Source organism: Chelonoidis abingdonii, chromosome 5 (genome assembly GCF_003597395.2).
Source record: "Chelonoidis abingdonii isolate Lonesome George chromosome 5, CheloAbing_2.0, whole genome shotgun sequence".
Taxonomy (NCBI): Eukaryota; Metazoa; Chordata; order Testudines; family Testudinidae; genus Chelonoidis; species Chelonoidis abingdonii.
Window position 1 is genome coordinate 28,256,935 of NC_133773.1, and position 26,191 is coordinate 28,283,125.

At 39.2% G+C, this 26,191-nt stretch overlaps 1 protein-coding gene across 5 annotated transcripts in view; it reads right to left on the reverse strand.

Annotated features, from left to right (window-relative positions):
* The window catches only part of STPG2 (sperm tail PG-rich repeat containing 2), a 436,725-nt gene that overhangs the window by 355,567 nt on the left and 54,967 nt on the right, over nucleotides 1–26,191 (reverse strand). For all 5 annotated transcript variants that reach the window (XM_075066165.1, XM_075066166.1, XM_075066168.1 and 2 more), the window contains one exon: nucleotides 497–607. In XM_075066165.1, coding sequence (XP_074922266.1) covers nucleotides 497–607 — 111 coding nt within the window. The remainder of the gene's footprint in view (nucleotides 1–496; nucleotides 608–26,191) is intronic.

Below are 26,191 nucleotides of genomic sequence, written 5' to 3' on the forward strand. Positions count from 1 at the left end.
GCTAGTTCAAGTGGTTCACCACAAACCTCAGGGCCCCTGGGTTGGGACCTGGAGAAGAGGGCGGGCCCAGGTCCCTCCCTCTCCACTCCCCTCCTCAAGGACACTAGTGGGGTAATTAAAATACCGGTTCAGAAGCAAGCAATGGCGCCCTGAACCTTCCTCAAAGAAGAGAAAGCGCGAGACCCAGCATAAGAGTACCGGCAATTTGCCACAATATGCATACATTATACACTCATACACATCCCTAAATATATATGCATATCTATCTACAGCATAGATATGAATACTCACACACATACAATTCTACATATCTTTCTATACATACATATACACGTGCACACAGATCAAAATACAACACAGAGAAAGAAAAAATCATTTACTAATCATGGCTCACAGTACAATTATAATCTCTTGCGGATTATGCAGCTAATTATTTTTTCAGGCAACTATGACCAAGAAAGTACAGAAGAATGAAAAATATGCTACTGCCACTTACTTTGGACTGTGAAAGAAAAGGAGCACGTGGAACTTCATTTCCATTCTGTGTTATATTCTCCACCTTCTGAAACTGACTTTTTATTTCATATTGTCCAGGTCCTGGAACACCCTGAAGAACACAAAAAGAGAAACACTTAACACCCATTAGAGAAGTGCCCACAAGTATACTTCAGGCCAGGAGACAACTAGTTAAATATCTGAACCGAACTCACTGAGTTAAAAGTGACTACTCACTATGAAATTATGAACACTTACTTAAAAGACAAACCTAAAGCAACTGTTAAACAGCTAATAAAGAAAACAAGCAAAAATCTTGTGACAGTTTCCAAGATCTCTAAAAAAGATCCCCTGCAACTTTGCTGCCCTCTACTGACAGAGTTCAGTACTTCACCCACAAGCAGCACACAGCATATTTAAATAATTTAGAAAATATAAAATATTTAATATTTCGTGATTTTATTTTTTCCATTTGGAGAGATTTTTCTGCCATATTTATGAATCAAAGTTTTCTTTGTAAAGTTTTTTTTTCCCATTTAATTATTTAATTTAACTATTTGACACTTAATATAATCTGTTTAATAAAAGAAAATATTGCTCTTTTTGCACAAGACTGGGTGTATTTAATGAGTGTATGCTATACGTAGGTAGTCCTTTTAGTGACCAATTACTAATGATTCATTGTCCAGCCCAATGTGTGTCTTCCATTTTACAATATAGAAAAGATTTTGCATCTGCAATACTCATTTACATAATTACAACATAAATTTTAGTTAACTCAAGAGTCACAATACATTCTGAATTTCTAATAAAAGGAAGCAGGACCGCTCTATAGGGACAAACAAGAACTAATTAAATGTAAGAAGCTTTAAATCAACTAAACATGGTACAAAAATATTACATGGCTAAAGAAGATAGAAAAATAACTCTGAAATTGATCAATTACAGTAATGAAAAGGACATTGTGCTTTGGATTATAAATGATTCAAAGCAGAAAATTAAATAGTGACAATAAACACTTTATTAGAAAAATGTTGCACCAGTTGCTCTAACATATGTTAGCAAACCAGATGCTGGGGAAAAGAGCATTGCTTTTAATGTAAACTTATAAGGTTCAGGAAAAATCCGACAAAGTGGGTATTCACTCACGAAAGCTCATGCTCCAATACATCTATAAGTCTATAAAGTGCCCCAGGAATTTTTGCTATATTTTTGCTATATTTATCTTTAAAAAAAAAATCAAAAAAATGTACTGCATTTACAGAGAATATTCCCAAGCAGCAGCAGCAGCAACACTACTGCTGAGGAGATAGCCAGTACATCATGCTGATTCTGTGTTACAATTGTTTGCAAAAAAGAAAAGGCAGCACTCCCCTCCCCAACAAAAGATAACTCTCTATGGGAACATAAGCACAAATATGCAGCCAACCTCTGTAATGAGAAAATTATCTTATGCAATTATAGTAGCACCAGAGAACTATTACTTATTTTTTTGTAATTTCATAGATGTTGTTTGATGGAGGGTAAATTGGACAACAAGCCCCCAAACTATGCAGTTGTATCTAATACCTAGATGTGATTCAAACTTACTCAGGAAAGCATCAATTTAAATCACTGGATATTTTGCCTGATAAAGTGGTACAGGATTGGGTAGAAAGACAGAACTTTCAGCAGCTAATAAGAAATCTCATGACAGGATGTTATTGTAAAATACCACAAATGGATAAAGTGATGTTTGTACATACAACTGAGTATTGTGATAAAATATAGAAAAATGTGATTCATTTAATAAACAATGACATATTTCTGTATTATGAATTTTCCCTAATATCTGGCTAGCAAAGTTTGTTTATGCAACAAAAATGAATTTAATTTAATTTAATATATTTTTTAAATAAAAATAAATATGTAGTAAGTACAACATTCATTGCAGCAGGCAGGAATTTATTTTGTTCTGAGTAGTTTGCTAAAAAAAAAAAATCTAGAATTATTATTTAAAAAGCTTGACAGATTTTAGTTACCATTCTCTTACTTTTATCCAGTCCCTGAAGTGATATTATTACACTATGATCTGTCTCATAGAATCATTTGTCTTGAAATGGAGTACTTAATATTTTATACAGGTTTCATCAGAATATTTTTCATTTCTGGGATGAATGTGTAAGAAACATATACAGAGGTGTAACAAGACAGGACACTTTTAAAACAAACAGCAAACTCATGTATATGTAAATATTCAATTAAGTTTCTTGTAGCTTGTGCCAGTTTCCAGAAGACCTAAATACACACACTTTATCTACTCTAAGTAGTATTAGTGACGCATATACACTGGAGTTAATAAGTCTGGCCAGTTTCAGTGATGGGCATAATTGAAACTCATCCATGACCCACCCTCAGCCTGCACCCCCATCCAGAGTCCTCACACCCCTGCACCTCAACTCTCTACCCCAGCCCTGAGTCCCCTCCCACACTCCGAACCCCTCAGCCCCACCCCCACCACATGAATTTTGTTATGTGCACCAATATGAAGATTATGTGTCACACATCACCTCCATATTGGTGCACATAACAAAATTCATTCTACACCTGGGTACAAAAATAAGAGGAACACTGATCATCAGGTTCATAGCAGAATTGCAGCATCTAATGTGTCCTGCAGTTCATCATGCTGTCAATAATACTTTCATTATACCGACTTAGATATCTTCTTTTGCACAACTGAAACCAATGCGAGATGTCACAGTGTCTTAATTTTGCATTTATCTCCTAGGTAAAGGACAACTTGCTTAAACTCAACCTGGGCAAGACTGAAACAATGCTGGTCAGAAAAGTTTTCAAGAAATAGCTGAGACATCATTCTCTCAATCCACTGAACACCCACTGCTCATCAATGTGGTGTGAAGTCTTCAGGTCCTTAGTTTAAACGGTTAGGTCAGTGACAAAATGCCTTCTTCCACCTTTCACTTCTGAAGAAGCTCTAACCCTTCTAACGGTTAAAACAGATGGGGAAGCTTACCAGTCCTGATAGTTATATGTTGTCATTCATGTTGACATCACATGGGCAAGTGACATTGTATCATATTATATGATGGGGCATGGAAGAGAATGGGGCAAAGGAATAAATACTTCTGAAACGAATCCACATCCTCAAAACCAACCACACAAAAGTGTTCTGAACTCATAGATAACTTGTCCCTAAAGTCAGACAGTCAGTCTCACTGTAAATAATATTTAGATAGTACAGGTTGATAGATATTCTAACCTATAAGTAAGCTGATGGATAAACTTTTTTTCCAAAAAAGTGTCTAGACTCTTTGGTTCTTTTTTTTTTTTTTGGTAGTTGACTTTCCCAACTTTTTGACTTTCCATTTGCAGCACCAATGACCCATGAAGTTGGAGGATGAGTATAAAAATACTCATAACCTTTGGACAGTACTTGATATCTGTGACCAGCACATTCTGAAGTCATTCAAACTGAGGCAGAGGTAGCCCAAAGATTTTTTGCCTAAGTTTCCTTCATTTACAGGGAGGGAAATTATATTTTGAGATGCTAGTTGTAAAGTATCAAATAATTTGTATGACTTTTCCTGTACGATTTCTAGTGGGACTTCCAATGTTTCTGCTACATGCCTCAATAATTCTGGAAAGGTTTTGAATCATGTATTGTTGCAGGCACCGTGTATAAGATACTTTTGTCATATGAAGAAGAATGCAGAGGACCAAAGGAAGCTTTCTGGTGGATGAACACCTCCTCATCACTATAATTCTGTTGTTCTACTGATGCCATCATTTGAGTAAAAGAATGATGCAACACTCAAGACCTTGAATTAAATGACGTACATGTTGTCACAGATCCAAGCAAGCACCCCTTCCTGGACACTCATCAGGACTGCTCTGAGAGGGGAATCCAAGATTTTGTGCTCTGGATCCTCTAGGTGTTTCAAGCTCCTGGAACCTGCATAGAGTTTAACCACTGTCTCAAGCTCAGGGTCTGTAAGCACACTCTCCAGACACAGATCAGCCATCTGGCACCACTGTTAAGCTGCCTGGCCCCTCTGCACAGCATTGACCCTTTAGACTCACCAGTACTTGAATGTACCCCTTTCCCAGAACTCCACCTAAAGGTGTGAAGCTTCTTGCTTACAGTTTAACTCTCACAGAGGCATGCATTAGTTTTGAAGCAGTCAACAGACACACACTTTTCCCAGTCTAACATCTTTATGCTCTTTTATATATGTTCATATAAAGCATAGATGAGTACAGATCACACAAAACAAACACTAAACACATGGTCCTGCCTCAGGTTCCTCACCACTCCAAGATTTTTTTAAGCAGGAGTCTGAGTCCCTGGGACCATCTGGGAACACGAAAGTGGGCTGGAGCCCCAAAAGTACTGCATACTGGATGACCTCTCCTTCCTGGGCTGGAGAAAATGGCCACCCAACAGACCAGACTCCAACTTTTAAAACCTTCAGTATGTTATGTCAGGTGACTCTCTTTCCAGTTTCCCCACATCAGCACCCACCAAGTGACTTTTTTGCCATGGCAACTTCCTCCCATTAAAACAGTTCTTCTGAGGAGGGACCAGTCTTTTGCCTAGAGTAAAGAAATGTCCAATGACTGGGTAGTTAAGAGTCAACTATCCAATATTCCAGAGGATTGGAAAAGGACAAATATAGTACCCATTTATAAAAAGGGAAATAAGGACTACCCAGGGAATTACAAACCAGTCAGTTTAACAGGGTAACAAGCTGTGCAAATGGGAGGGAAGCAGTGGAAGTGGTATATCTTGACTTTAGTAAGACTTTTGATACTGTCTCACATGACCTTCTTATAAACAAACTAGGGAACTACAACTTAGATGGAGCTACTATAAGGTGGGTACATAACTGGTTGGAAAATCGTTCCCAGAGAATAGTTATCAATGGTTTATAGTCATGTTGGAAGGGCATAACAAGTGGGGTCCCACAGGCATTAGTTCTGGGTTCTATTGTGTTCAATATCTTCATCAATTATTTAAACAATAGCACAGAGAGTACACTTACAAAGTCTGCAGATGATACCAAGCTGGGAGAGGTTGCAAGTTCTTTGAAGGATAGGATTAAAATTCAAAATGATCTGGACAAACTGGAGAAATGGTCTGAAGTAAATAGGATGAAATTCAATAAGGACAAATGCAAAGTACTCCACTTAAAAAGAACAATCATTGCACACAATACAAATGGATCATGATCCTAGGAACGATACTGGCAGAAAGGGATCTGTGGTATCAGAGAGCAAGCTTAAGTATGAGTCAACATGTAACACTGTTGAAAAAAAAAAAATTCATCTGGGATATATTAGCGACCATTGTAAGCAAGACACAGAATCATTCTTCCACTCTACTTCTGCACTGATTAGGCTCACTGGAGTATTGTTTCCAAGTTCTGGTGCCACATTTCAGGAAAGATGGGAATTGGATAAAGTCCAGAGAAGACAAAAAAAAATTAAAGACCAAAAAACATGACCTAAGGGAAGAGTTGAAAAACTGGGTGGTTTAGTCGGGAAGAGAACGACTGAGACATACACAACAGGTTTCAGAGTACATACAACAAAGGTGCTGAGAAGGAAAGGGAGAATAAGTGTGGGCCCTAACCATCTGAGGATAGGACAAGAAGCAATGGGCTTAAATTGCAGCAAGGGTGGTTTAGGCTGGACATTAGGAAAAAGTTCCTGTCAGAGTGGTTAAGAAGAAATTGCCTAAGGAGATTGTGGAATCTCCATCATAGGAGATTTTTAAGAGCGGGTTAGACAAACACCTGTCAGGGTCGGTCTAGATAATACTTAGTCCTGCCATGAGGGCAAGGGACTAGATTAGATGATTTCTCGAGGTCCCTTCCAATCCTATGATTCTGTTGTTGTTCTTTTGCCACTAGTCATTGGAATTTTCAACCTAACATGGAGGCAAACAGACCATAGAGAAGGCAAAACGCTGCACATTCAAAATGGAGATTTCAACCTCACAAAGACACATGAGGTTTATAATCTCTCACAGAATTCATAAATTGTGCAGATATAGTCCAAATTCATCACACACATATGCCCTGTGTATTGTGGGATAACTTGTCCCAAACTTGTGGGGGAACTTGCGGACACCATTGCCATAGCGACCAACATAGTCAAGGTAGAGGACCATATGGGTGAGACACACTCACCCAACTCAGAGGATACCTAGGAGAGTAATTAGGATTTAAACTTTTAAATTCAGAAGCCTCATTTGTGTTGCTTTTTCTATTCTTCTTCTCTCTTTCTGACTTGCTCTGTTCTTAGGTGGATTCTCCTTGCTGGAGCTGAAGGGAATTAGAGCCAGAATATGCAAAATATTTCTGCTGATGCAATAGCCAAAGGAGATTTTAAAACTCAAGTAGGCTTCTATTCTGACCCCTACTGTTATGCTGATGAAGAGAAACCTTCATTACAAGTATCTCTGATCCTTCATAATGAGGTGATTTAGATGGTAGAAAAATAGGAAACGCTTGCAATAAATGTTACTCGGGCTCTGGAGTTACTGTATTCTAAAAACAAGGGAAGACATCAAGGACTCCTTCATTGCTGAGGAATCCTGTGCTTCATGTAGTTACTTTGAAATCTCCAAAGGCATTAAAACTGTCGGTGCTGAGAAAGAGTGTGACCTTAACAATTTCTCAGTACCAACTAGCAAAGGATTCACTGTTCTGTAACCACAACACCTATCAGGCCTGACAAACTCCTATTCCTAGCACATCATTTTCATAATATTTATCCAGGAAGGATCATGTGAGGTGTCTAATAAAACCTTATGTAGATTAAGCTGTGGAAGAAGAGAAAGAATTGACAAGGATTTGTAGGGGATCTTAATGTATGTCAGTTTGTTAGCAAGAGTTAGGCCAGCTGTAACCCTAATGACGTGAGACTTGTAGAAGCAAGCATAGTGTGAGGCAAGTGGAAAAGAGCTGTGAGAGAAGTTGTCACGACCTTGCACTAATAACCAAATGTGTAGACTGGCGCCTTCCAGAAGTGAGAAAAATAAGATAGCAGGATGGCCTATGCATAAACAAAATGCAGTTCTTGCTTATTATTGTCTGTATTATTGCTTGTTATTGTCTGTAAGAAAGGTATAAATGCTTGCTGTAATTGTTTACCTGTTGAGAGACCTGTCCGGGACTGGGGCGACTCTGTGTCCTAGGGCACTCCCTCCCTCTATTGCAATTGCTGGAGAAATAATAAAGTATTTGATTTTGCTGCACCCAAACAAAAAAGCGAGAACTGAGTTTTTCTCCAACAAAGCATTGTAAGCCAACACGATGGAAGTCTGTTTTCCTATGGAGTTAACACAAGTACATGAAGACAACTTGTAGCTAGCACATCAAGAAAAGAACACAGAAGTTAGCCTAACTCTGGGGACAAAACAATGACAGCACAAAAAGAACAGTGCTTTTTGCATTCATGAAAGGTGATCCCAGCCATTTTGGCTGCTAAGGCTGGGAGAATGCCTGAGGTGAGAAACTACTTTAGACAAGGATTTTAGCCTGCTAAAGTCACATTTAGACTACAAGAAACATGTAATACTTTTTGTTTTATATGTAAACATTTCTATTTCCATTATCCTTATTCAGTATCTTAAATCTTTATCTTTGATAACAAATTTATGATTGTTTTCACTATAACTATATCTCAGTTCTGTGATGTTATCCAGAACCTGATGCTGAGTTGTACCAGTCAAGCTGTGTGTATACTGTTTCCTTGGGGACAGAAAACCTGTTAATTTCTGTGAGGGTCCAGTGACAAGGGATGGATACTTCAGGAGGACTCTGCCAAAGGGGATCAGGGGCTGGGGTATACCTACTGTTATCTTCAAGGAAAGGTAAAGGCTTGCAGAGCCCTGACGAAATTTTTTGGGTGGCTAATAGACTGGTGGTGTCCAGGAGCAAAGGTAAAGTATTTCTTTTGCTGAGGCAGGGAGGTAACAAGGTGACCATCAGTCCTGGGCACTCTGAGAAGCCATCACAGAGATTCCCTCATCAAATATGGTACAGCTAAAGACGCAGCCAGGGAGGATCCTCCAGGTTTCCAGCAGTATTCAGCCAGACTGGTGCAAAGCAGATAGAACAGACTCAAAAGTCAATCCCAAAGTGTTCACAATAACTCTTCTACTCCCACAGGATTTTCAGTGAGAGGGATTTATTTGGTCTACTGGGTTTTTGATTTATTAATGAGATGCCTTAATAATCATCATAATATAGTTACACATATCAAAAGCTACTATGAGTAAATTATTATTATATTATGAGCTCAATAATCTCTAGAGAAATAATATATACGGATATTATACCCACATAAGTATTACTTCAGTCCAATGAATTTCATCTCCAGCACGCTGAATCAATACACGTTATAATTATACTACTAATGCAACTTTTGAATTTATTTTATAATGCTAAAGTGCTGCAGTCTGTACAAAAATGATAGCCAAATTAGTCAATTTCATTCTAAAATTATAAATACTCAGCGTGAAAAGGCATTAGTATTGAAATAAAACTCATTCTATGAAACTTTACCTAATGAAAATTCTTTCCTCGGATAACTATTTGATACGTACCTAAGTGATCTGTGTATTCACATAATGTAGGATTATGACTGATACCAACCTCCCAGCACTGTTTCTTCCCTTGCTGCCCCCCTTGACATCATAACAGAAATTGAGAAACCTCCATTTTTTTTCCATCAAGCAGAGACCTTTTGGGCATCTAGAAACAACACAGAAATGTATGACCCTGCCACTACATTAGAAATAAGCTTACTTTTCCACTCCCAAAATTTACTTTTTATTGATTGAAATATTTTAAAATCATACAGATGCTGTATTCTACAAAGCTCAAAAATCATAGAAAACTAAACTTGTTCATAGTTTGGCACCAGCATAAGCTCAGTACAAATTCTTATATATCCGTATGGGTCAATGCCTGAATCCCACATTCACATCAGCGAGAAAATGAATACAAAGCCAAAGCGTGTAAATAAACATGCATCTTAAAATGTCTCACTACCCATTTGAAGAGTTCGGTGGAAAGAGGTCAAGAAGCCATATTTGACTGATTTTCAAAATTACTCAGCAAAATAACAAATTTGCTAAACCTAAATAGATATTTACATTGGCACATGTTAACCCCACTATTATTGAATGGGGACAAAGAAAATTATAGATAAATGTATTAATAAATAATAAAAATAATATCAATAGATTTAATTATATATAGATATTCATCTTCAAAGCTCTGTACAAACATAACTAATTCTCACAATAATCCTGTGCAGTAGGTATGCACTATTATTGTAATAAAAGTGAGTGATTAGTTTGATGGCTAAGCCAGTCTGCCTGAATGTTCTTGTTGCTCCTGAAATATCTTGCAGAGAAAATAAAGCCACAGGTCTCTGAATAGAAAAGAATCACAAGTTTTTTGTCCCCCATGGTGATTTCTATAAGCAACTGTGGTGCTAATGTTACATCCCAACAAAATGGAATTGGTAGAGATGAGAGGAAGGAATTAACTAACTGCCGGGCCAATTACCCTGAGCTCCAAGAGACGGAAAATGAGGATAGACTCATGCAAAGTCCATTTCCCTTGAGAGTATCTGTTCACCATCTGGCTTTCCAATCTGAAAGATTATCAGTAAAAATTCAGGTCACAGGAAACCATTAAGAGGACTGCCTGAGAAATAATTGGTTTTATGAACCCAACAGGAAAAAAACAGTAGTATGAATCTGTGCAAGGTCACAAACCAGAACATTAACTGTAAGTGATGGTCCTGCTGGGACAGTAGAAAGGATTGAAGGAAGTTTATATATGGTGTTAGAGACCAGTCAACTGTATCTAAACATGATACCATCAAGCCTAGAAGGCAAAGGCCCAGTCAAATAGACAGCCTAGGAGTCCTATAAATCCAAAATAAGGTGTCTGAACTGGGAGAATCCGTCCTTTTAAGAATTGGGGGGGGGTGGGGGAGGGGTACATGTAAGAGAGAGATTCAAGTTATTTTTGGCCTGAAAGAGAGCTCTCAGGGTATATCTACACTATAATAAAAGACCCATAGCACTGTCTCTCAGAACCTGGGTCAAGGTACTCAGGCTCACAGGGCTCAGAGTATGAGGCTAAAAATATAATTGTAGAAGTTCAGGCCTTACAGGATCTGAGAGCCTGGGACCCAGCTCAAGTCCATATCTCTACACTGCTATTTTTAGCCCTGTGGCCTGGGTCCCATGGGTCTCAGTTAATTGATCCAAGCTCTAAGTCTCAGTTGTGCTGGTTATACATTGCAGTGTAAACACACCCTCAGATGCAACAAGTTTTGTGTAGGAGTAAGAGCACTCTTCTGAAAGTTGCTAATGCATTTGTGCTCATTTAAGACAAGCAAGTCTCTGTTAATCACACAGCTTGATGGTAAAAGGAGGCTTTGATTAAAAGGCCATCTAAGTAGCAAAAAGTTCCTTTCAGATGAAGGGCAGCAACCAGCATGACAAGTCTTTGAAAACACTTTTGGGGCTGCGGCTGAACAAAAGTGTAGAGTGATGGATTGCAGATAATACTCAACAGTAGAGAGGTGAAAACATTATCTAAAAGTTGTATTTCTCTCTTAAACAGTGATATTTAATTCTTACCTAAGATGCATGTGCCCAGTGATGAAAGAGAAGAGTCATGGGGCCAGAAGATGGGAATGTGAAGATATGCTTGCATGGAGTTATTTCCTTTATTAAAATGAATGTCTCCAAATAGAAGGAAAAATTCACTTTGAGGTTATGTAGGGAGAGATTCAGAACCACACTTAGGTCACAAGATCCACTGTAGAGCTCAAGGATGATGTGGAGTGCCAGGCACTCCATCCTCACACACTTGTCCTACTCAAATGTGCACCCTATGTGGATTGAGAAGAGCCAGCTACACCAACTGAAATTCTCATGTAGCTCTTTAAGACTACTTTCAAGTTGCTTTTTTTTTTTCCTGCTAATGCAGCACTAACCAGATGGAGCCAGGCTAAGGATCTGGCCCATCATCTGAGACTAAATAAATAAATTTTATCTATTAAAAACAACTCATCAAGGTCTTTCATAGTCTCACTGATTTCATAGTTGGTTTATTTAAAAATTTGAAAATGATCTGAAAATAAAGACCAAAATGCCGGATTTCATTGAGTCAAGACCTGTTACTCAAACTAGTGCTTATTTCTAATCATTTTCTATTCTTAAACATGGTACAATATATCAACCATGAATGTAAGAAGTCAGTCTATAATATAACTGTGACGCATGACCAGAAAGGGTTAAACATTCTGCAAAATAAATGACTCTAATTCAACCCTTAAAGACTTGTGAGGAGATAACATTTTTGTTTTTGTATATTTACATATGCATAGGTAGTGGTCAACAATGTAATCAACAGTCCCTGACTATGCTGTATTCTGATCATTCAAAGATTAAAACATCCTAGCATTTAAATGAAGTGTAAACATGGCATATATCTGTATTCATCTCTCTTTGAAATGTATCGCAAATCATCGGTGATGGTGAAGGAACAGGCAATTGTCTTATGTTAATTTGTATAGCTAAGTACCAGTGGTAGACTGCCTGATGGACAAATTGCCTTATGTGAATCTGTGTGAATAATTAACCAAGATGTTTAGGAAATTAAAGAGACTGGTGTCCCCTGAGGAATTCCAACTTGTGAAAGAAGATCTGAAATTATATAAAAGATCCTTGGGACCTGATACTTTTTTATCTCAGATCTGCTTGAGATTTCATGCAGGGGAAGCCTAAGCCACAAGGACTGAGATCCCAGTTCTGACTGGACCACCCTGAAATGTAAACATTGGACTATAACGTATGGACTACCGCGGAAGGAACTCTTTGGAACTACAAAGCTCACCATCTCTGCTATGAATCTGAACCTAAAGAACTGAACTTTTGTCTGTATGTATACTAATCGTTTAACCAGACTCTCTCTCTCTCTTTTGTTTTTTAAAAAATTTTAATTTGGTTAATAAGAACTGCCTGTATACGTGTATTTGGGTAAGATCTGGAATATTCAATAACCTGGGAGATAATGTGTCCGATCCTTTGGGATTGGTAGAACCTTTTCTTTTGTATGGTGAAATAAGATTTTCAGATATCTTCATCATATTTGACTTGGGTACCTGGATGGAGGCCTGAGGTTGGGTTACTGCAAGGGAACTGTGTTGTTAGGACTTCTGAATAACCTGTAAGGTATAACAGAAACTGTTTAGTGCTGGCTTGGTAAATCTAAGTATAGAACTATTCACCAGCTTTGGCGTTTGTCTGCCCCATTCTTTGCAGATCACCCTAACTGAGTGACCTCAACTGGCTCCCCAGTGGGATCCTGGTAACAGTGGCATAGTCGTGGTAGGATACACATTACCACAAATTAATTGGGTTTTTGCATCAGAACCACATGCTTCTCAACAATTAAGTTTGATATTGGAGAGTTTAAGGGTTAAAATCAGTTACAGTGAGTGACCCAATGATCACATAACGATCTTGACAGAAAAAGCCTTGAAGAATTGTGCTCACAGAGGGGGTTATCTTTTAAGAAAAAGCCTCAGAGCAGGAACTAAAAAATATCTGTTAATTGCCAGTGATAAGGAAGCAGACACAGCGAAAAAGCTTGCAGTGAGAAACCAGAGGCAACTTGAACAAAAGCAAAAAAATAGCTGCTATGGAAAGAGAAGCTGCTGAAAGAGAACATCTGTGTTTTCAACATGAACAAAGAATGGTATATATTCAATTGCAGAAACTAGAAGCTAAGGTAAAAGTGGAAAAACTTCAGCTCCAAATCAAGAGACTAAAGGAACAACAGGAACTGTAATAAATAATAATAATAATATAGAGAGATATACCTCATAGAACTGGAAGGGACCCTGAATGGTCATCGAGTCCAGCCTCCTGCCTTCACTAGCAGGACCAAATACTGATTTTGCCCCAGATCCATTACAGGGCAGGGAGTTGATGTGCAGCAGGGGGTTCGGGTGCAGCCAGGGAGCTCAGGGTGCAGAAGGGGTGTGGGATGCAGCAGGGCACTCAGGGCAGGGGGTTGGAGTGTGGGGTGCAGCAGGAGGCTCAGGGGAGCGGGTTGGGGTGCAGCAGGGGTTGAGGTTCAGGTAAGGGGCTCAGGGCAGGGAGTTGGGGTGCAAAAGGAGCATAGGATTTAGCCGGGGGCTCAGGGCATAGCTTTGGGGTGTGGGGTGCAGCAGGTTGAGGTGCACACAGGGGGCTCAGGGCAGGGAGCTGGGGTGCAGGCAGGGGATTGGGGTGCAGAAGGGATGTGGGGTGCAGTAGGGAGCTCAGGGCAAGGGGTTGAGGTACAGGCAGGGGGCTCAGGGCAAGGGATTGGGGTGCAGAAGGGGTGTGGGGTACAGTAGGGGGCTCAGGGCAGGGAGTTGGGGGGCAGGGTGCAGGAGGGCTTCGGGCCCCAGGGTGGCAGTGGTGCACACCAGGACCAGGGCAGGCTGCCGGCCCCGACCCCAGCCCCAGGCCCGCTCCACTCCGTGAAGTAGCTGGAACCATGTCCCTGAGGCCCTATGCCCCGCCTCCAGGTACCTCCCCCAAAGCTCCCATTGGTCGCGGTTCCCCATTCATGGCCAATGGAAGCTGCAGAGGGCGGTGTCTAGAAGCCAGGGCAACACATGGATGGAGCCTTCTGCTTCTCCCTCCATCCCCCTACTCTGGCCGCAGGGACATGATTCCAGCCACTTCAGGGAGTGGCGCAGGGCTCAAGGGGAGCAATCCCGCAGGTGTAGTTTGCCCCACCTCTTCAGGGGCGGGCGCGGTCCATTTGGTAGCCGCAGGAAATAGCCCCGGAGGCTGCGTGTTTGAGACCCCTGCTGTAGTGCATCTGATGTCTTGTGGATGCAGAAACTGGTAGGTGAAAAGCAGGGGAACTGAGGTTCAGACATAATGATAGAATATTGTTGTGTCTCTTTAAAGCATGATGTCCATGCAAACTGCCTAGCTGACAAGAAAAAAAAAGGCACGCTAACTCTTAAAAAGCAAAATGCCCTTACAAACTTGCCTCTCTCATCTCTAAAATACCAAAATCCCAAGGAAGTGGTTCAACTGAAATCCTAAGTTAAGAAAAACCCTGAAGTAAAGAAAAAGCTACAAAGATTCAAAAGGGATATTGAACAAGCTGACCTAAAGAATGATTTGTCTAAACAAAAAGGACTGGAATGACAAAAATTATTGTAAATATACACTTGTGATAGAACTGATGTTATTGCTAACGATTGTAACTAACTTGTTGCTAATATCAAAAACTGTAAAAATGTACAATGTGCATGGTCTTTTGGAAAAGCCCTTAAACATTTTAAGAATGGTACATAATAGAAACCCTTATGCTGTTTGGTTCAACAAGAACACACTTTGTATTAAAAGGCCTTATAGTGTTAAGGTTTCACAGTCAATGCCTATGCACATTCCTAAAACTTTCCACAGCAGAAAAACCATTACAAGCTTGAACTGTTGTGCAAATGGGGAAACTGAGATACAACACCTCACAGCTTTCATGGCTGAATGCCAGAGTGCTCTCTAAACAATATTAATTGCTATGTTAAGTCAACACAGACCAAACCGTGGAATCACTAAAATGTTTCACAAAGTATGGACTAATTTTTAACTTGGGTCAAAGCTGCATCAATAATTTGGCCTTACTAAGAATTCAATGTAAACACAGCTCATATCAATGTTGGAAGGTCCTTAAGGTGCATCCAGGAGCTTTAATTTCTCCCTTCCACACCAATCTCACGCTGGGGATATGACGCGTGGCCAGAAAGAATTAAACATCTTGCAAAATAAATTATTCAAACTCAACCCGTAAAAAGACATATTGGGAGATAAGGTTTGTGGGTTTTTGTATTTACATATGAATGGGTAGTGGCCAACAATGTAATCAACAGTTCCTGTTGTTAGAATTTAGATATTCAGGCCTGCCTATAAAGGCCCCTACTTTAAGAACTTAAGTGTATTTTTATCACTTAGATAGTTACAGGGTATAAAAACAAAGAATCAAAATCACAGTCCATCTGTTTATGGGCCTTCTCTCACTAGGATATTCTGAGGCCTTTTTTCCCCAAAGCGCTTGCAACCCCTCCCAGCTTGGTATCATCTGCAAACTTTATATTTGTACTCTGTATGCCATTATCTAAATCACTGATGAAGATATCGAACAGAACCGACCCCAGAACCGATCCCTGTGGGACCCTACTCATTATGGTCTTCCAGCATGACTGTGAGCCACTGATAACTACTCTCTGGAATCAGTTTTCCAACCAGTTTTGCACCTACCTTATAGTAGCTCCATCTAGGTTGAATTTCCCTAGTTTGTTTATGAGAAGGTCATGCAAGACAGTATCAAAAGCTTTATTAAAATCAAGATATACCACTTCCCCCCATCCACAAGGCTTGTTACACTGTCAAAAAAAAGCTATCAGGTTGATTTGACACGATTTATGCTGACTTTTACTTATCGCCTTATTATCTTCTAGATATTTGCAAATTGATTTGCTCCATTATCTTTCCAGGTACAGAAGTTAAGCTGACTGGTTTGTAATTTCCTGGGTTGTCCTTATTTCCCTTTTTATAGATGTGCACAATATTTTCCCTTTTCCAGTCTTCTGGAATCTCTCCCATCTTCCATGACTTCTCAAAGATAATCGCTAATGGTTCACATATCTCCTCAGTCAGTTCCTTGAGTATTAGGATGCAATTCATCAGGCCTTGGTGACTTGAAGACTCTAATTTGTACAAGTAATTTTTAACTTGTTCTTTCACTATTTTAGCCTCTTCTGATCCTATCTCATTTTCACTGGCATTCATTACATTAGATGTCCAATCACCACCAACCTTCTTCGTGAAAACTGAAACAAAGAAGTCATTAAGCACCTCTGCCATTTCCACATTTTCTGTTACTGTCTTTCCCCCATCTCTGAGTAATGGGCCTTTATGTCTCTGGCTAATTTGATCTTGTTTTGTGTCTTGGCCTTTCTAATTTTGTCCCTACATACTTGTGTTTGTTTATATTTATCCTTTTTAATTTGACCTAGTTTCCACTTTCCTTTGTAGGAGACTCTTTTATTTTTAGATCATTGAAGATCTCCTGGTTAAGCCAGGGTGGTCTCTTGCCATACTTCCTATCTTTCCTATGCAGTGAAATAGTTTCCTCTTGTGCCTTTACTAACGTCTCTTTGAAAAACTGCCAACAGTCTTCTATTGTGTTTTCCCTTAGACTTGCTTCCTTTGGGATCTTACCTACCAACTCTGTGAGTTTGCTAAAGTCTGCCTTTATCCATTGTTTTTATTTTGCTGTTCTCCCTCCTACCATTTCTTAGAATCGTGAATTCTATCATTTCATGATCATTTTCACCTAAGCTGCCTTCCACTTTCAAATTCTCAACCAGTTCCTCCCTATTTGTCAAAATCAAATCTCTCCCCAGTAGCTGTCTCCACCTTCTGAAATATAAAAGAATGATATGAAGATTCAGAAGTGTTCAAAGTCGGGTGACCAGACAGCAAGTGTGGACAGGGGGTGGGGGGGTAATAGGCACCTATAGAAGAAAAAGCCCCAAATATCGGGACTGTCCCTATAAAATAGGGACATCTGGTCACCCTATTCCAAATTATAGAATTAATGAAGATGATGGCAAAGATAAGGCAAAACTAGTCAAGAAGATACATTTGAAACTTAGAGGAAAATAGTGGGACAGACACTCAGCAGGGTTCTGTCTCACTACCAAGCAATAAGAGGGAACTGAGGGACGGCTGCGGCTGCTCCACCCTTTATGCCTTAGTACAGGACCACAAAGAAGCTCAGGGAGCACATCCTGCCCCGGACATTGCTATTAAAAAAATACAATTATTTCAGACTCATGAGATGTATGCGCAACTATAGTTGGATCCACACTGTCACGCAAAGAACTTAATTTTTTTAGAGAGCTAATAATGAAGGTTTAAAACTCTGGAGCCTACTGGCAATCAAGTCTCTCAGAAGAAAAGGCTTGAAGAAAAAAAAGCATCAGACAACAAAGGAAAGAAGCTGTATCAGCCACAGGCTAAAGCAGAACTGTAGAAAACAGAAATAATTGTTCTGTTAGTCAGCTGTGCTAACATTACTTCCTCAGTACATCCGATGTTCCATTCAGATCAATATTGGAAAATTATTGTTTTGGTAAAAACTTTAAAATTTCATCCAGAAATGCTACGCCATTAAAGATCAACTTATCCTAAAATTAATATAAATGTAAAGTTGCAGGAATTATTAAAACAAAGAACATGGTTGTAATTTAGCTAAGCAAGCCTTCAGAAGCAGCTACTGAGATAAATCCAGATCGGTCATGTCCGCTTTTGACATTATAGGCAGTTAAGAGTATTTCATAGTTTATGTGTTTTCTCCTATAGTGCCATTTCAAACTATTCAATCCTCGTGTTCTCAGCTGACAGAATAACATTGGCTGGCATTTGGTATAAAAGTTGCAAATGCCAGCAACAGCACTAAATGTCACCATAACTTTAATAGGTACATTTAGAAAAACTATTGTTACATTCAACTACATAACTTCATTGAGTACTGAAATAAATTCCTCTTTGGCTATTTTATGTTCTTTTAAAACACTATTAAAAATAAATGCATTTATACGAAACAAACTTTAGTCTCTTATGCAACACTACTTAGCTGCTCAAGAAAACCTGTAAAATAGAACACTCAGATATTGGCAAATATTTCTCTCTTATTTTACTTCAATGTACTCAAGGCTTTCCACTGACACAGCCACTGTTGTAGCAAAGAAAAGCGGGATGTCCTTCTGAAGCTCAACACCTTAAATTGGGAAAGAGGCTCTGTTCAGTGACACAAGGTGCTCCTCTCCTTGCTTTCAGGAGCAAGGGAAAAAACTTGAGTTACAAAATCAGGCCTTCCAACTGGTGTCTCATTTGTTGTGGAACTGCTAGATCCACCATAAGTTTTAAGAGGGCACTATATTAAACTCCTTGCAACTGGTAAATATTCTAAAAACACCAAAGTGGAATTCTGTGTTGCTGAATCTACAAAATACACTAACTGTCCACAGATTTTAAAATAAAGTTAACAAGTGATCAGTAGTGGGAAAATTAATATAAATATTTGATTTTTTTTAAATCAACCATGGTGGTAGAAGAGGATTTATTCTCATTAAATTTAACAGCAATTCTACTGTTATAAGGAAACACAGTTTTTGCTTTCACTTATGTGTACCTATTTTAAACTTTTTAAGTTGGTAAACAGAACTATGAATGCAATGCAGTTTTAAGCACTGTGGAATTCTTTCAAAATCCTTGTTTGCAATATACGTAAAATACTTTGGTTCTATCAGAGAAAAAGAGGTGAAATCAATACCTAGAATTTGACTGAAAATGTGTATAAAAGTTCAAAACCACTGTGTGTTACATGGCAAAATTGTTGCTAAATTTAAACAAATTCAAATATTTGTATTAGCCATAGATTCATTTTCATAAAGCTAGTTTCAGAAAAAACTGGAAAGAAAAAGGAAACTCACAAGGACAAGCTGGCTAGTTCAAGAAAACAAAGCCTAGTATATCAGTGTTATTCAAAATATTTTCTTCACTCTCTGTGAGGTAACTGTATGTGTGTCCTGTATAGAATGACTTTACCAATCCTCCAGGTGCGCCCAGAGGGCAATGTAGGCAATAATGACCCATCTGTTCACCACTAGCAACTAGCAAACTTCTAATGAAGACAGATTGGGTCACCTGTAGAAGCAGGCTGCAGGGTGTTAATGAATCCACCTAATGGTCACTACCTGCCACTTTTGACTGATTGATGACTAAAAAGGTTAAGCTTGAAAAGCAAAGATGAGTATTTCAGGTAATCATTAGTCTTACCAAGACATCTCTATCAGTCTAAGACACTCATTCTTTATTATTGTCTTTTCCCATTTCAGAAAAATGCGTCTATTATTTTTTCAGGTATCTGAAATTACCCTGCAAGACCTTGTGAAAAATTATTTCTGCTTAAAGTTCATTGCCCAATGAAATAAATGTTCCAACTAGCTATAGTAAACTTAAAAACATACTTTCATACTATATTTTATGAAATCTTTCCTCACATCTGACCAGTAAAACCGAACTTAACAATTAAAAAATATATATTTGCCAGTTAAGTCTAAAATGCTTCAAGTATGTTTATTAATAGTTTTATTCAAGTCTATTTTGATAGCATACCTACAGTATGACAACTTACTTTTTAAAGTTAACTTCAAACACCAAGACTATGTACAGTAACTGGGCTTTGTGCAACAATCTTTGTGGGAGTTAGTGGAGATGGAATTCACTCTCCCAACCCCACATGAAGCCAATGACACCACAACACAATCTGTGGTTTATGAACACTGTATGTGATGCAAATCCAATAAATATTTTTATAAATGATAGTCTGTTTAAAATGATTTGTAAAAACTTAAGTTCCCTTCTGCAATTTAAACAGCAAGTTTTTCTTAGAATGGAATTCTCCTACTGTGTCCTTGTTATCTAACCCCATGTACAAAGATTATTGAGAACCATGATATATCATGCCTAAACTATTTTTAGGCTTCCTATTGTGTGCTCATTTCCCACTCTGGTGTGCTTTAGAAATGTTTCAATCTTAGCCTAAGCTTCCTGGCTTGATTTTTTACACACAAAAGTACCTTAAAAATTCAACAATTCCTTGAAGAATGGCTTTGTCATGCAGAATGACAACTTGTCTCCAGTGAGAGCCAGATGTGAAATGAAAAAAGCAAGCAATTGAACCACAAAAACAAGACATGTACATGGGATATTTTCATCCTAGTGCTACAATAAACAAAGAGCATTATCAGGTGTGCTTCTTGGTTACGTGACACATGCTTTAAAATCACTGATCGTTTATTTATTTCAGTAGTAAACTAAGACAAAAAATGTTGATTTTTAAAAACCTATATATGAGGTGTATGTTGAGATGAGGAAATTCTGCAGATGGAAATTTCTCCCTAGAGATAAAGGAAATATTGCAAACCTTTTTGACTTTATTCTGTGGTGAAACCTGAAGACAATTTTATCTTCTGCTATTATCTGTTCACCAGAATCTTATTAATGTGTGACAACAAAGAAAAGTCATGGTTGTACCTGAAAGTGAAGAGAAGAAGTAAGAAAAATAGTATGTAATGTTAGTAAATCTACCAAATATCATATATTTTATACATTAACTCCTCATTTAACATCATAGTTATGTTCCTGAAAAATACGACTTTAAGCGAAACAATGTTAAGCGAATCCAATTTCCCCATAAGAATGAATGTAAATGAGAGGGTTAGGTTCCAGGGAAATTTTTTTCACCAGACAAAATATTCATATATATATATATATATATATATATATAAAAACACACACACACAGAGTCTAAGTTTTAAACAAACAATTTAATACTGGTACACGATGATTGTGAAGCTTCGTTGTGGTGGAGGAGTCAGAGGGTGGGATATTTCCCTTTACTGCTAAATGATGAACTAGCAAGTAGCTAAGCCCTCAGGGTTTAACTCTCTCATTCTACAAGGCAGCAGGAATGAGGGAGATATGCGTATTTCCCCTTTAAGTACACTGCCTTGTTAATTAGATCAGTTTGCTGAGACCATAGCTGCTGCAAGCTCTCTCTGTCCTGAGTCCTGGTTTGTCCCCCCTGCTCTTTGGAAGATGGGGTAAGCAGAGTGCAGGAGCGGGGGGGGGAGGCGGACACCCTGCCATTAGTCCCCCCTCTTCTTCTCCTCCCCACCATTCCTGGAAAAGCAGGCAGGAGTCTAGGGGAGCAGCTCCAAGGCAGAGAGTAGAAGCAGCAGAGGACTGTGGGGGAAGAGACAGCTGCAACTGCTAGCCTGCTGAGCAGCTGCAGCACAGGGAACTCAGGGAAGCGGGGAGCTGATAGTAGGGCTCCCGGTCCACCCTGATTCCAAACCCCCACCAGCTAGCTGCAACAGGCTGCTCTCCTGCAAGCAGTAGACAAAGCAGGCGGCTGCCAAACAACGTTAGAAGGGAGCATTACACATCTTTAAACGAGCATGTTCCCTAATTGATCAGCAAGGTAACAACGAAACAACATTAACCGGAATGACTTTATGCGAGGAGTTACTGTATTACAAGTTTTTATTCTGAATGAGTTTATTCATTTTCAAAACATTATAACATAACTAGCCAATCTGACTTCTGGTGCATTTTCAGTGAACACAGTGGAGGTATAAATTCAATCCAGTGATAGTTTGGACACAAAGTATTGTAAATCACTCACTGGGAAATACTGAATCCCAGCTATTTCATAATATTAAGCATTGTATTTGTAATAAATTAAGCTAACAATCAGTTGATTTAATACTTATTCTTAAAAAGCTAATAGCAAAAGATTATTAGGAGACTGGAAACACGGGTTTTATTCCTGGTTCTGCCACTGGGTTGCTGTGTGACCTTGGGGAAGCCATTTATGCCGCAATTTTTCTGATCTGTAAAATGGAAATAATTACCTACATCATAGTCATTTTGTGAGGCTTAATTCGTTTATAGCTGTAGGGCACTTCGACAACCTAGGATGAAAGTTATTAGAGAAGTGCAAAGTATTACCTGAAAGTTACATGCTTCTCACTTTGCACACATGGATAAGAGAATTTTTGGCTTGATTCAAGCTAGCTGGTGGTCTTATCAGAATTTCAATAGAACTAACGCTTACCCCAAGCCTTTTGATAGGATGAAAGAGAGCACTACATTACCTTTAAAGTCTGAACATTATTTACCACAGTATAATACTATTCTTTCAACAGTACTCATTCATCTTGTGTATTTTACACTAACTCTTTGTTCACATATTTAAGAATCCATATAAAAACTAAACAGTCAGTGACCCTTTCAGACCTATCTTGACGTAGACAGTGGGTTGTTTTTTTTTGCAGTTTTTCGTAAATGGAAGGAAATTTATGTCGACTCTTGGAGGATAAATACTGATGGATTTCCCTAATATATATCCAGGAGGACTGCAATTTAAATTACCTTTTCAAACAGATTTAAATTCACAAATGATTTACTGTTGTTCCCAGCACTGCAATGATTAAGAAGCCTCAGTTTTTTAGCCTGAGGCAACATAAGCTCTTCAAGATCCAATGAATTCAATCTATATAAGCTTGAGTATTCACTTCTGCAGAAAACCACTGACATTACACCGAAAATGAAACTTATGGTACAAGGTTGATTGATTTATAACAAAAGCATTCATTGACTGACACTACAGGGACATCTAACAGTGTGGCAAAGTTGAGAAAAGAAAAGGTTTAAATGAATTTATTTTGTGTGTTAATGAAAATGTCCTCAACATGATATGTAGCTAAATACCCATACAACAAGCTGAGAATATACTTTTTCAAAAGAAACTAAGATGAGTGTTCATACTATTACAATAATATATACATAAACCATTCTAATGAGGACTATACTGTTCTTCATTTAGATAATCCCCACTTTTTTAATTGATTAATGAGAAATATTAATGACTAAAAACAAATTCGGTCTTCAGGCACTAATAAATGTGCTAAAATTATCCATAATGACACCCTCCAATCTCTAATTGCTATTGCAAAAGTATAGTACAGTTTATAAAACGGTATATTAATTGAATATACAAAGCAAAAGTTATATTATGTGAGGGATTTCAGATCTTGAACCCAGGCCCGGGTCCACAGGCAGTGGTCATGGCTGTCATCTGGCAGCTCACTGGACCCATGGAGAAGGGGGCTGACAGAGCTCTAGCTCACCAAGGACTCCATCCACAAACCTCCTGATTGAGGGGGGATGTCCAGCTACACTGATTGGCTTGGATGCACTACTTAAGCCTGAATGATGTACAGGAATTTGTCTGAGCAACTAGGTGAAACCCTGACTGGCTGCCACATTGGACCCTGCCTACTTGCCTGACTCCTGAGTCCTGTTCTCCCTGCCAGTTCCTGGTTCTTACCCTCCTTATCCCAGATCCTTCTTCACTCCTGGCTCCTGTTTGCCTCCCTCTGTCCAGGTCCTTACTTCTCCACCCTACATCTTTGACTCCAATTCTGGTTTCAACCCTTGGCTTGACTCCTGATGCCATCTCCACCTCTGACCCATGTCTACTTCCTGGCTCCCAGCGCCAGCCACTAAGCTGACCACCTAGAACCTTGGTCCTCAGATATTCATATAAAAGCTACATTCAACTAATATGTAAGTTGAAAATGGAAGCACTCAAAAGACTAAAAATGTCAAAATTAAAGTTTCTATAATATCTTAACTCTGGCCATATGTCTTTGCTTTAACTTTAGTCTAATTCATTCCACATGCTCTCTCTTTTGTTGCACATTGCTCAGATTCATTCAGGATCTGAGAGAACAATACACAATTGTCTAGTTAATACATCATCAATATTACACAAGCAATAAGATTAAGGTTGTATAGGCAACCTTGTCTTTATCATTTCCAGATTTTGAGTGCTTCATTTGGCAACCTTCTCTCATTTTAGATCTATTTTACACACACACACACACACACGTATATAAGGGAGAATTTCCTAGGTTTTTTAAAAAAATAAAAATGACAAAAGCAATTTCGATGATGTGCAACTATTTGATATACATGTTCACAAGCAGTGCTTCCAAAGAAGCAATTACTACTTTCATCTGTATGCACCACCAAATATAACATAAGAGAAGGCAGGGCTCCTTCAGACCCCTGCCTCATTCTTCTATGCACCATTTCAGATCATATGGAACACAGCCTCACCTCATTCCCTACACTCCTTCCTTAAACATGCACCCATGCAATAAAACATGTGCCAATGAAACATTAGCAGATCATTTATCTCATGAAAACCAGTACAAATGCACAAGTGTGTGTATTTTTAAACCCTTGTAGCTCAGCCAAATCCAAGCAGATCACCACCACATCACCAAAAGTCAACTCTTCAATCTAGACACCATGGCTCTGATTCAGAAAGCACTTAAACTTTAGTGTGACTTTCGTATATGAATCTTGCAATGAATGGGACTACTTGTGTGCTTAAAATTTCACATACACTTATGTACTTTATTGAATTGAGGTGGGGGGATCAATATAATGCCAAATTTCAAATTCATATCACCTATTGTTAAGGCACTAGACATGGTCAAAGAAAAGATTGTCATTTTAAAAAAAAAAGTTGCAAAGTATATTTTTCTCCCTCCTTTTTGCCCTTAAAAATGGCTGAACTATTTTTACTCAACCGTTACAGAAATATCTTCTCCTAGCTGAGGACTACCAGGCTATATTTCAGCCCACAAGACAAAAGCTTGACACTTTTTCAGCACCTGAAAATCACCTTCTACAAAGAAAAACACTTATGGAACTTTGTTTTAGGCCGTGGTTACACTTGCAGATGTAGAGCGCTTTAGGTTAAACCAGCCTTCGGAGAGTGCACCAGGGAAAGCGCTCCAGTCTGCCCACACTGACAGCTACAAGGGCGCTGGCATGGCCACATTCACAGCACTTGAAGCGGCATTTGGAGTGGTGCATTGTGGGCAGCTATCCCACAGAGCACCTCTTCCCATTCTGGCGCAGTGGCTTCTGGTCCATCATCCTGCAAGTCTGGGATGACGAGCAGTGGCTGCAAAACTTGTGGATGTGAAAAGCCACTTTCATGGGATTGTGTGCTGAGCTCGCCCCCACCCTGAGGTGCAAGGACACGAGATTGAGAGCTGCCCTGCTGTTGGAAAAGTGGATGGCTATTGCAATCTGGAAGCTGGCAACTGCAGACAGCTACCAATCAGTCGCTAACCAGTTTGGGGTGGGAAAGCCGATGGCTGGAATTGTGTTGATGCAAGTTTGCAAGGCCATTAATCACATCCTGCTCAGAAGAACCGTGACTCCGGGTAACATGCATGACATTGTGGCTGGTTTTGAACAAATGGATTTTCCTAACTGTGGAGGGGCAATAGATGGGACACATTCCTATTCTGGCACCAGCCCACCTAGCCTCCCAGTACGTTAACCGAAAGGGGTATTTGTCCATGGTTCTCCAGGCGCTTGTGGATCACTGTGGTCATTTCATTAACGCAGGCTGGTCTGGAAGGGTGCATGACACATACATCTTTCAGAACATTGGCCTGTTAAAGAAACTGCAAACTGGGACTTTTTTCCCCAGACCAGAGGATCACCAGGGAAGTCAAAATGCCCTTTGTGATCCTTGGAGATCCTGCTTACCCTTTAATGCCATGGCTCATGAAACCCTACACAGGGAGCCTGGACATCAGCCAGGAATGGTTCAACTACAGGCTGAGCCAGTACCGAATGACTGCAGAGTGTGCTTTTGACCGTTTGAAGGGTCACTGCTGCTCTCTTCATGCAGCATGTTTTTTTTGCTTTTAAGCAGCCTCTTCCCGAGTCTTCTCAGTCTATTGGCCGGTGATAAGAATGACGGCTGAGATCTCAAGGTTGCACCTACACAGGAAAAATGCAACACTTAACAGAGGCAGCATTGTACACACCAGACAGAACAATGATTCCCCTGCACTTAAGGAGGGCAATCACAAAAACCATACTTTGCCTCTCCCAAAGCAAGCGCACATAATCAAC